Source organism: Pistacia vera, unplaced genomic scaffold, assembly GCF_008641045.1.
Source record: "Pistacia vera cultivar Batoury unplaced genomic scaffold, PisVer_v2 Contig476, whole genome shotgun sequence".
NCBI classification, from domain to species: Eukaryota; Viridiplantae; Streptophyta; class Magnoliopsida; order Sapindales; family Anacardiaceae; genus Pistacia; species Pistacia vera.
Genome location: NW_022196308.1, coordinates 265,734 through 278,729, shown reverse-complemented (window position 1 = coordinate 278,729; position 12,996 = coordinate 265,734). Strand labels below are relative to the sequence as shown.

The 12,996-nt window shown below is 34.7% G+C and overlaps 2 protein-coding genes across 3 annotated transcripts; one reads left to right on the top strand and one right to left on the bottom strand.

The window, feature by feature from the left end:
* Positions 1–1,798: 1,798 nt before the first annotated feature.
* Positions 1,799–4,633, top strand: LOC116146288. Of its 2 annotated transcripts, XM_031431699.1 has the most exons (4): positions 1,799–1,865; positions 2,166–2,836; positions 3,992–4,377; positions 4,464–4,633. In XM_031431699.1, exons 2-4 carry the CDS (start codon positions 2,177–2,179, stop codon positions 4,570–4,572), a joined length of 1,155 nt encoding a protein of 384 aa, XP_031287559.1. In that variant the 5' UTR covers positions 1,799–1,865; positions 2,166–2,176; the 3' UTR covers positions 4,573–4,633. The 2 variants fall into 2 exon arrangements, with proteins under 2 accessions (XP_031287559.1, XP_031287558.1); XM_031431698.1 differs by lacking the exon at positions 1,799–1,865 and having other exon boundaries at positions 2,117–2,836.
* Positions 4,634–7,546: 2,913 nt separating this feature from the next.
* Positions 7,547–8,953, bottom strand: LOC116146324 (dof zinc finger protein DOF5.4). Its single transcript, XM_031431734.1, has one exon. It carries the CDS (start codon positions 8,723–8,725, stop codon positions 7,736–7,738), a length of 990 nt encoding a protein of 329 aa, XP_031287594.1. The 5' UTR covers positions 8,726–8,953; the 3' UTR covers positions 7,547–7,735.
* Between the last annotated feature and the right edge of the window lie 4,043 nt (positions 8,954–12,996).

Genomic DNA, 12,996 nt, shown 5'->3' with positions numbered 1-12,996 from the left:
ATGAATCTAAGAACTTGAAGATGGAAGATGAAGAAAATACTGATGCAAGAGATGTCAGATTACTTGATTGTTCAGTAGAGAAGATTGTACCTGCTGAAAGGGAACTAATGGAAAAGGTAAGAAAAGATGCCACTCACTTTCCATACATATATAGCTATTTGCTGATGAGGCTTGTCTAAAATGGTTTTAAATAATTTTATGGGTACTTAATGTTGTCGAAAATTGTTGAGACTCAATGACTAGTAAATGAAATAAACCCTTTATTTTACAAGTTTTATATTCAATTTTAATAATAATCCAACAAAAATTTAATGAAATTTATCAGGTCCACTTATACTTGGTAAAGATATATCTTAATTTTAGTTCCTTCCTTAAAAATTCTATTTTTAATATATAGATAGAATCAAAAAAATTATATTGTAAACGAACTTTATTTATGGCACGTTTTAAATAACAGCATAACAAAATATATACAGTATATATAATTGAAAGAGCAAAAATGATTGACAGGAAGATTTTGGATGCGATTGGGACAAGATCACAAGAATTTTGTGTTGGCAAAGTGACAGTTCTATGGTAACTGGGCATCAGTTTCATATGTTAAGAGACATTAAATGACTCAAACTGTCCATTTATTGTACCCACTTTTTAACTAACCGTTTGCGTTCTTTTTATGTCAAAAGCCACTCTCTCAACTATCCCCCTATAATTTTGTTTTCATCAGCTCTACATTTTCATGCATATATGACTTCTCATTTTTCTCATTCTTAATTTTCTCGCCACCTGGTTTATTATCTTTTATGAGGTTAGTAGTTTAAAATTTTGTCATTCCATGTAGGTTTCATTTTTTCGTTATTTCAGCTTAATTGTTTGGATTCATATCAAATATCACAAGTTTCCGTCAAAATGTGATATGGGGTTGTTCCTGTTTTTTGTATTAGAATCCGGGAATTTGTTGCTCCTTTATATTCACCATTTTGTTAATATAGAGGCATTGTGTTCTTTTTGGTTTTCTGGTTCATCTGTTTTTGTTTGATTTCAAGCAGAGATAGCTGGAGGTAGAAGAGGGAATGCAGATTTGATCTGGAAAGGTTTGCAGAAATTTTTGGAAATTAGACTTTTTTTGTCTTTTGGTGGAATTTTTCTTTTGAATTGATAATTGATATTGATCAAAGAATTGTTTTGTTAGATCAAATGTGGTCTTATATTCAGGTGATATAATTTGATAATGAAAACTCAGCTGCAAACAAGGACAATAAGCAACATATATATTCTACCCTTCCGCTGAGTTGTCGCGTTTAAATACTTTAATGCCTTTCTTTGACTGGACTTCTTTACAGTTGCGCTAAATTGCTAATGCATTTTATATGCTAATTAATGAAACTTGGTTACATCTACCATCTCCATATATGGATACTTTCCAATTTCTGTCAGTGAAGTACTAATTTTTGTCTAATGATGAGCATTTTATATGCTAATTAATGAAACTTGGTTACATCTACCATCTCCATATATGGATACTTTCCATTTTCTGTCAGTGAAGTACTAATTTTTGTCTAATGATGAGTTGTATTTTTACTGTCATCTGGAAAATTTGGGGTTAGCATCATGTTTTCTGTAAGGTTAAACCGAACCTATGTGCCAAATGATGAGACGGTAACAGAAATAGCGTTTGTTGAGGGAAATAGCATTATGTATTATGTGAATGATTGTGATGGTTTCACAAACATCGATTTGGTTGAATACGAATTATCCAGAAACAATCAGATTGTGTAGTTGATATTTCTGAAATATATGCAGGGAATGTTTTGTCTACCAGTTGACAGAAATGACACTTCATAAGGAGGTGTAGCCCACCATGCCTGGTAATTTGATGTAATCCACTAAGTTTAATACTGTATCACTTTAATTGACTTATGCTACAGATGAAGATACTAGTTGCATTTTGTCAAAGCAAAACCAATCACATTCAGTTTGACTATAAGCAGTGATAAGCTCTTTTGAGATTCATGTATCCCCTCCATTTTAATCATTTGTGCCTTCTAAAATCTAACCTTTTGTATGTGCTTATGTATTGATATTAAGTCTTATCACAAGATGTCAAATATCTTGGTTGGTTTCATGAATATTTCTATTTGATCTTGCTAAATTTTTGTACCTGCCAGACTGAGATTCCATGTGTGGGAGTTCAACGCTGATCAATAAGTCGGATTACAAGGCTTTCAAATTCAGTGAGAACTTTCAGGAGATGAGAGCATTGAAGAGGGATACGGAGAGAAATTTGGAAATTCAGCGACGAAGCAGTGATGGAGTTGTCGAGAAGGTCCCTCAAGTTAATGAATTTATGGCTTGGAGGGATCAAGATCAATTGCAGGCAGCACCATGTGCTACGAGTCCGAGTAGAACAGAAGAAAATAAAGAAAGAAAGAAGTATTATACTAAAATGATAATGGAGGAAGAGGACTCCGACACACCAGAGCTGGTTGCATTTTTCCAAGAGCACAGTTATCAGTTTGTTAAGTCGATTTTCATGGATGGGGAAATGCCTCCACTGAACAAGTGCTTGGTGGGAAATTGTGAGATGAACCACAAAATGCTTAATTCTGATGTGGACAAGAAGAGTGAATCAACCAAAGGAACTCTGGAGATAATGTCATCCTTGTCAAATGAGCCAAAACTTAGAATTGAGAATGACTCAAATAAGGATGTCATCAATAAATATGAATCTAAGAACTTGAAGATGGAAGATGGAGAAAATACTGATGCAAGAGATGTCAGATTACTTGATTGTTCAGTAGAGAAGATTGTACCTGCTGAAAGGGAACTAATTGAAAAGGTAAGAAAAGATGCCACTCACTTTCCATACATATATAGCTATTTGCTGATGAGGCTTGTCTTCATATATGCTTTTGGGCACTTTTCTCCACCAGATTCGGTTCATGTGTCTGTAGAGCTAAAAAGTTGATACAACGTGTATTTAATGTCTCTAATCTGGTGTCTCAATTAACTGTACATTCATTCTGATTAGGTTTTAATGGCATAGAAAGGACTACAAACTAAGCAGTTGTTAGCTATATGGATGCTAAAGATATAATTTAGACGTAGGCAAACTGATTTAGGTCTATACAAATTGGTTCTTATTGTCACATGGTTTGGTTTTATGATGTGCTGAAGAAGTTTACTCCAGTTGTTCCTCTCCCGTAGAGGAACAAATCTACAGAATTTGATCTCTGTATCCTTCTTTGGAACTCATTTTTTTAATTATGCTAGCTTGCCAACAGGAAACCAGCCAATAACTGTTGAGATTGTAGAGTCAAATTCAATTCAAATTAGTATTGCATTAGGATATAGGTTTTCTAATATGTTCCTATATAGAATTGTATAAAAAATGGTTAAATCCTACCGTTAGGTAATTTGAATAAAATAAAAGGCAAAGCTACACCTAGAGAATGAGGGCCATCAAAGAGAGGTTAAATGTTAAGTAATAGAGTCAATTTGTGAGGCGGCTTGAGAGACTAGACTATAATTTTTCTGATAGTGCACATGTGGTTGTTATTTGTCCTTTGTCCACTTAATTTTCACTTTTAAGATTTAGGATTTGCTAGCATTCGATTAAATCCCCACAACAATAACAACAAAATAGAAGCTCTCTAGCAGACTTGTAGTTACTATTGTGGCAGGCTGGCAGCTATCCGGGATTTCTAATGTTTGAATTGAGGATTTGTTGATACCTTAGTGGGAGTTCATGGTAACAAGGGTTAAGTAAATACAAGTTATGGCTACAATGTAGTAGTATAAATGAATGCATTAATGGTCATTATGTGTTGCTATCTCGTTTGCTTCATTCTCTTTTGCTGAATATCAAATAGATGAGGATTGAATGCTACCATCAGAGTTTCAACAATTATTTTCGCCTGAAGTTACATATATTCCTGCCATGATTTTAGATCATTATGACTGTTGAAGATTTTAATCTCTTAAAAATTTGTAGGTAGCAAGTAGAGAAGCAGACTTTGGGAACTCTATGGTACAATCTGCGATCGAAGTAACCATTGATAACAACTCTCATACAAGCAACGCCTCTTCTGAAAGTGAGGAGAGCAGAAGCATCAGTCATAATTCTGATTCACCTATAACAACCATAAATGGCGAAGAGGAATTTCAACAACATGCATATTCTCAACATTTACTTGAAGCGTTCCACGCATCAAAGCCTCAAAATGGCATGTCAGAAACAAATTCAAATCAAGATTCTTCTCAGCAACATGATCAAGAAGAATCCAATTTCTTACCATTTGAACAAACACTATATTCAGGAAGCATTTCTTGTCAGTCAAATAGCAGCAATGCAAGTTCAAGTTCTTTTATGTTTCCCATGTAAGTTCCTAATTTACCGATACCTCGTTGTTCTCTTGATATGACAATGAGTTAGTTTTCTCATACTTGGGCTTTGACTTGAACAGATTACCCTCAGAGTGGAGTGGCAGCCCAGTGAGAATGGCGAAAACTGACAGAAGACAATTTAGAAAGCGAAGAAGCTGGAAGAAGTGTTTTCTATGTAGGAAATTCTAAGTGCAATATGTTCCCTTCTTGGTTATTTAGTTGTATAATTGATTCTTTCTTTTACTTAAGATTCGGCGTTGGAATGTACAGTGAAAAGGATCAACAATATCATAGATGTTTTCATGTTCTGATACAAAAAAAAAAACAAAAAAACTATAATAATTAAAGAAATAACAAGAATTACTCCACCATAAAGCTTCAGTATTTGCATCATTATGCTGCCAAATTGTTTCCTTAAAAGAAGTTAAAGAACAACTTGACTTACTTCACCATTCAAATGAATACCAAGTCCCCACAACTCAACACTCCACTGACCACCGCCCGTCATGGTCCATGTACAAAGCAAAGTTGTGGGCAGGGCCATATTTCTGCTTAAATGGTACGAAAATTTGTCCAGTAAAATATACCATTTCGGATACTGAAAAAACCAATCTCTCTCTACTGGTAGTACGGAAATCTTTATCAATCATTTTGGGAAACATTTTAAGCTAATCCATGCATCACATTTCGCTCATCCTTAGCATTAAAAATCACTTTTGTTTTATGGCTCCACTTCGTTCTCAAATGTTTGGTGAAACAACAAAGGCCATAATGGTGCATCAAATGCGATTACACACATCAAAATTGAGGGGCAATGGCGCCGAGGACCACCACCACGTGCCTAACATTGAGGTACTAATCTCTAGTCACAATCCATGCCACTGTGTTGCTCTGCACTGCAATGTCAAGGCAATTCTGGAACACACTGGTCCAGTGCCAGTTAATTCTAATTAATCCTTATATTTCCTAGAGTAGACGACAGTTTCCCACCCAAGGTTTGGCCAATTTACAAGTTCCCACCCTTGGTTTCATAAATTGCAAATTCTCACCTTTAAATTAACAAAAAATTGTTTAATCTAACAGTTGAAAGGGTAAAATAGTCATTTCAAAGATAAAAATTTTAAAATAACATTTTATTTCTCAAATTCACCCCACCGGAGGTCTCAGGCCGTTCTAGCTTGTTTCTGGCACAATTGACCCCTCCCGACACCACCATTACAATCCCCTCAACCCCCACATCAAAATCCCTAACCTTCCCACCTGATTGAATCCCCCAATTGGCGATCGTCACTTTTAGTGTCAATCGGCATTTCATCTAAATTCTAGCAGGTCTCGGCACCGAAAACCACCCCCAAGACCACCAATAGCGTCACCAGCTTCTCCCCACCAAAACCACTAACATCGTCAACTGCAATTGCCCGTCGATTGCCGCCACCTCTCCCTTGGGTTTTCGCGTTTTGTCGCATCTTTCCAGCCAAATTCTGACACCTTGTCGAGGTGCAATCGAATGAAAAAGTTAGGGGTTTTGGTGAGGAGGATAAAGGGATGGTCCAATGGTGTAGGAATCAAGCTAGATTTTTGGCTTGGCCGGGATCTCTGGGGGTTATTTGAGATGCGAGAGTTATTTTAAGAGAAAAATAACGGTATTAATTTTAGGGTGAGAATCTGTAATTTATGAAACTAGGGGTGGAAACTTGTAGATTAGCCAAACCTTGGGTGGGAAAATGTGGTTTACTCTATTTTCTATTTGGGGAAAAAAATGTTAAATTAGACCTCCTCATGTGTCACATCTCTCGTATTTCATATGCTTGGACGGTTTCGTAAGCAAAACCCATTGGTTTTATCTTATGAATAGTTCTTTCCTGGACCATTAATTGAAGTCGGTTCAACAACTGTTCTTAATTAGCGCGACTGAATGATCAAATCAAAGGATGCAATATGAGAAGAAATGTGTTGATGATGGTAACAGGAGAGTTAAGAGTCTCATTTGCGAAAATTTCAAATAAATAGACAGAGAGACATTTAAGAAAGCAAATAGTAGTCAGATCCTGCCTATTAATCAACAATTTTCAACCAAGCCTACCCCATCTCGGCTAACCTTTGAAACTTTACCATCTAGCATCTACAACTGCTCCCATGATACCGTCCTAGCAGTTGCAGTTGTACATGTACCAGCAAAGTATTGGGGTTCATTTCAGTTTTAACTCAAAAGTTCTCTTATTGGAAGGGATGCGAGTTAAGGTGGGTAGTAGCATTTGACCTAAATGACTTGTACTGACACACTGAACCTAACCGACCGGAGGTTGAAGAAAATGAAAACTCCGAAATTCGAATTCTACAATTACCCAAAAATGGAAGTGAAAAAGACAACGGGAAGTGGCATGGGGAAAGGCCATTCCAATGCCGAAAATAATACCAAGGTATGGGAAAGTCAGTTGCAATAAATCTGTTGCTGATACCAAAAGAAGCCCAAAAAAAACATGGTGGGATCATGAGTGAGTGAAAAAACACACACATCCCACCAAAGGCAGGCGTGACCAAGACCACTTCTGCACATGCCTGCCGTTAGCCCCTTCCCCAAAATCACCTGTTTCTCAGTAACCACCCACCCACCTAATCTGGGCCCTTCGATTTTCCACGTCATTCTTCTTCTTATTTCTCTCTCTCACCATTTTCCGATATCATTTCACTTCACATCTCTCGATCACTCTCAGTCTACCCTGTTCATCACTTAATTTCTTTCACTCAGGACAAACCAACCCCTTCATTGTCGTGCCCGCCTATCACGTAAGCCCACGTGGCCCTACTCCCATTAAGAAAAGCCCGCCCCATTATCACCGCCACGTGGAGTCATAATCACGCATGGTACTTGTCACCACACCCCCACCCGGCCAACCCACCCTTGCCGACTAGTACACTCCCAACACTACTTCTCCATACAGTTACAGGCCAACGCGTAATTATTATCACCATTAACGTTATGAATAGTATGTTATCCACTAATTGGAGGATTAGCCAATACAAATTAAACAAATTAATAAATAAATCAAAACACTCTATAATCGTTCTATATTTTCTTGATGATTAATCTAATTCCAGATGCATTAACATTAAAATAAAATAAAAACTAACACGAAGTTAGTTGCACATGGACATCAAAGATCAAACCCAAACAACTTCCAAAATCAACCCAAAAAAAAAAAAAAAAAAAAAAAAATTTACATAGAAAGCAGTCATATTGATACTTTTCAATTTTCATATAACTCTCTGGATTTAATTTGTTTGATATTTTTGAGAGTTGTTTTTTTAACAAAAAAAGAAACTTTTTTTTTAGTTAAAAAAGGTAAAAGATTTACGGGAGATAATCAGTCCACTGGGTAGTAGTTTGAGTCCAGTAAGATGCATGATCAACAGCGTTAGGAAGATCAAACAAGTTTTGATCACCACTTCCATGCCAATCCAACGATCCAAATCCTCCATTACCCGATCTATCCTGCAGTGCCGATAACTCAGCCTGCACCGTCTGATCAAGCAACCCAGTCGTCATCTCCTGCATCTTCGACTGATGATGATCTTGACCTCCTCCCATGTGACCACTCACCATCTTCGGCTGATGTTCTTGCTGCTGCCACTGATGATGACTCTCTAATCCTTGTTGAGCATTCATTAAATTACTGAACCCAAACGACGACAACGGCTCACTCGATGACGTAATCAGGTTCGTGAAGCTCCCAATCTCTGAAAATATCCCACCACAATCGGAACCGTGTTCCAGCAAAGTAGTCGTCGTTGTTGCACCGTCAAAACCACCACCGTTGTTATTATTATTATTGTTGTTGTTGCTATTATTATCGAAAAGATTGCAATCATTATTCATACTCAAGACGTTCGACACTGAACTCGAAGAATGTACGGACACTGCTTCAACATTTGTATTATTCGTCGTCACAGTGAGACTCGAGCTTTCACTACTGGAGTTATGAGAATTGCTCTTAGGCTCTCTTTCTGAAGCCGGTGCTGGAATTTGTGCTTGTGTTTGTATTTGTTGTGCCGAGGAGTCTGAAGAGGGTTTAGGCTTGGAGTTACGTTTGGTCTTGCGGCAGCCACCGCCCACCGGCACGTTACGGAGGACGCCACCTTTGGTCCAGTAGCGGCGGCAGCTCTTGCAGAAGTGGCGAGGCTGAGAGAGATTGTAGTTATTGTAGTAACAAAATTTGGTATTCAGTGAGTCGCAGCGGGGACACTTGAGTGCCTGGTGGTTCTGGTGGTTGTGGGGGCGTAGCCGCCTGTCTCCGCCGCCACTATATAACCTGCCTCCTCCGATTGAATGGATGTCTTGCATACCGTACCTGTCAAGCTGCTGTTCCAAACCAATCTGTGAAAATCCAAGAACCCTTTTGGATATAGCCGTGAAGATTACAGAAATATCACTTCTTCACATTAGCTTATGCAAGAGAATCAAATATTCTTTTAATAATTTTTTTTTTTTTTTTAACTTTTTTGGTTTCTTTAGTTAAGAACTAAGAACAGAATCAGAATGGAATGAAAGTGTGTGAGAAAACGATGAAAGATGATCTGAAATTCTGACAAATATCCTCTACATATCTTCTAGTAATATTATTGTCTAATTACCATATTAACCACAAACTTTACACTATTTCCCTCAAGTCCTCAGTAAGACAGTAAGTGAAATATACAAAAACACCCCTACTAGGATAGGTTGTAATAGGGTTGGAAATGTCATTGAGTTGATTTGGTTGGACAAAAGAGGACCGTACAAGGAAATGGAGAAATCAGAAGCGTTGGTGAGAAGGTTACGTGGACGGACAAGAAAAGGAGAGAGATGATGTCCACAAAATCAGGTTGTCTAATTGTCGGCCACCCCAGTTTATCTGCTGTGCTATCTCGGTGTCAGTACAACTGGTTGAAGGACGGCCACGTTGCCTGATGTAATTGGTGAGCTGTCAAAAATATTTTCTTAACAGTGAAGTTACTGTGTCATGTATCTGACCCTATTATTATTACCATTCTAAATTTCAAATAAATCAGATCCTCACTGTTACCAAATCCCCATTTTGTAATGCGCGTGAGTGTGTGTGTGTTTTTTTAATTTCTACTTGTTAATTATAAATAAAAAATGACACCAAAAAAGATCTTAAAGGCAATCAATAAGTGCAAGAAAATATGAGATGAAATAATTTGAAGCACGCGCCTTCTAATGATAAGATAATAGGCACCGACTTTTATCTGTCCAGTAATTTTTTGTTATAGAAATAGTATTTAAACATTAAATTTAATTAGTAACGCACTAGTAATTTGTATAGTTGATTAAGTAGCAAAACAAATAAGAATGAACGAGCCGCCAGACGTGGCACGGGCACGTTAATCACTATTTAATTATCTGATAATAAAAGAGTAATGAAAGATTATTATTAGCATATTTTCTCATGTTTGAATTCTCTTAATAATAATAAAGTAAGAGAAGAATATAATATGATCTTTTAAGAGAATGATATAACATGATGTCTTATATTTGAGTTTTATTAAAAGTAAAAGAGTAAAACAAGAATCTAACATGATTTTTAAAGTTTAAACCTCTACGGTTGCTAACAGGTGTGGCTATTAGAGCTTATACCTAGATAATAATTTTAGGATCCTTAAAAATTAGTTGAGATACATATAAACTGATCAAGATATCTCTTATCGTTAAAAAAATTAAAATAAAATAAAGATGTGGCACATTAATAGCAGTGACAAATGGTTGGCCTTAGACCAAACCAGCATTACTCAATATTTAAATTAAGTGATTAAGAGAAGTTTGGTGGTACAAATCAGCATCTCAATATCTCGTTATTGTTTTAATCAATTCTACCTTCTATAACTGATTGGTCTTCCATTATAACTGCATAAAATTTTAAACTTTTTTAATTAATGGTAAAAAGAGAAAGGCCAAGTGTACATAAACTTTTACAAAAAAAATTTATACAAAGTGATGTGCCAGCTGTTACATCACTAGTTTCATATCAATCTTTTTTTTTATTTTTATAAACTGGTGATGTAACAGTTATCACATCACTTTGTACAAAAATCCTTTGTACAAAGTCTTTATACATTTAATATTTCTCTTGTAATAAACATAAAATTTTTATAAGTTTTTTACCATTGATGTTTGATAAACCAAATTCTTGATAATGGAAATTTGGAAGTGGGGTCTAGGTGAGACATAATGTTCCAAATGTACGATGAAGATTTCTTCCAAAACATACCACCCTTTTTTTCGGCACATTGATGGTTCATATAAAAAATTAAGATACGTATTTTCTTAAAATACTTTTTTATACTTCACTTCTCTTACCAATATTTTTAAGAAAAAAATGTTTGTTTTAATATATTTTATATATAATTAATTCTATATTTGCTATATAATCCAATTTTTAATTTATAAATATGTTTGAGTTAAAAAATTATTATTAAAAAAAAAAACAATTAATAATAGTGTATATAGAAAAATGGATGTGGATAGTTCACCAAAAAATTTGTTTTCAAAATCAATCATACACCCAAATCTTAAATTTTAATCTTTTTCTAAATTAATTTTAAAATATATATATAAATAAAACCTCTTTATAGTCATAACGTTAAGACTAACTAAATTTATTACTATGATGAGATTATAATTTAATAGAGGTTAAGTTACATGAATTATTATTATTATATGGTCATAATTGGTTAGTTCGTAAAGAGTCTTGTCTGTCTAATAATAGAATCAATATGTCTAATTGTAAGTTGATCAATTATGAACTATCATATTAAGATTATAAGAGAAAATTTGTAAAATTAAATTAGGACTCGCATTAGCCAATGGGAAAACCCTTAAAATATCTCAGTTGAGCGATGGGTGATGTATTATTATTGTCTTCCTATTAGCATTATCATGTACAATCAATAATTGCCTAGTTTACACGTGCAGCGCAAATACTGGCCGCCGATGAAGCGATAAACAGCGGAAATGGAGGTTTGGTGGAGCCCGATGGGGTAATGAAAATAAGAGCCGTGGGATTGGAGTGGGGATATAAGTTACAGAAGGATGTATTGTCCCACAGTACGAATAATAGATGGATGCACACACGCAATGGTGCCGCCTCTATAAATAGGCATATTATATTTTCTATAATTTCTCACATCCATTCCCATACGTACACTTTTCTACATACTTTTGTACCATACACAAAATGTATTCTAACCAGATTGTTGTATTATTTACTTTCTTTTGATTTAATTTCATGACCCTATCCCTATATATATGGGTGTGTTTGTTTCTCACTATTACACTACATTAAATTCATCAAAAGGATTACCACAGTATTATTACTCTACTACAAGCACCACCAATCCCAATAAAACTTTTTTTTTTTTAAATGATTAAAAGTGTTTGGACCAGTTTATATACACCTTAACCAATCTTTCAAGACCATAAAATTATTGATCGGACAAAAGCTTCAGTAGCTATCCCTATTAGCGTCCAAGGAGAGACTCAAACCCCGAGCTTCTTAAGTGTTATGCGATCAATCCAAAGAGGATAATTCCTTATTATGAGAGAAGATATTTAGATTGACTCAATTTGGAAGGAAGATATTCAGATTGACTTAGACTCTAGCTAAGATAGCTGAAGATTATGCAATTTCCTAATTCTATATATTTGAATCTTATCTCACTTCTATTATGTAAATGGATGCTATATAACACCATCATAACTTGTTTTAAGGGGGGTTGGACAATTGTTCTAAGCAAATTTTCTTAGAAATTATATTATTCTTTGTAAACTGTCAAAAATAATAAGATAACAGTAGACGTTGGCTCAAGTTCTAACTTATTGAACTACTTTAAAAATTGTTGTGTGCTCTTACTTATGACTCTTTCTTTTTTATTCACAGTTGATTTTTATTAAATCATGTGCACATTCATTCCGGTTCCAAAAAAACTTCATTGCTTCTTTATCTTCTCACTCTGACATAAAATAAAAACTTTGTTTCAAATCAAATATTTTATAACAAAATTGCAAATATAAATTAAATAATTGGCATATTTCACATAAACTCTTGAAAACGTAGTCATTTGAAAGAGTTTAATTTGTTGTGTAGGTGATAAATATCTTACTTTTCATTATTTTCTTTGTGCTTTTAGACAACTATACCCAACACATTCTTATTCTCAGACAAATAACATTTTATAATTTCATTTTTTACATTTTTTAATCATTTTAGTATTTTCAAAACTTATAAAACAAATTAAATCTCTCATCACATAATTTTAGATATGATATTATATCCTGATGTATTAAAATTTAAAATTAAGATTCTAACTTTATAAATGTTATTTAAATTAATAATACTTTAAATTTGATACTACAAGCCTATACTAGAACCATGAGCATCTCGGGTTCTAATTTTTTTTATTCTGAGAAAAATAATAATTAAAAATTTGACTCCTTTTCATCTTATAATTTATTAGACAATAACATTAACCGATACAATAGAAAACCATGTCTCATAATGTAACGATACATTTCTTATTATTTGTTGCTTCCTCAAGACTATAATTTTAATCCATCCA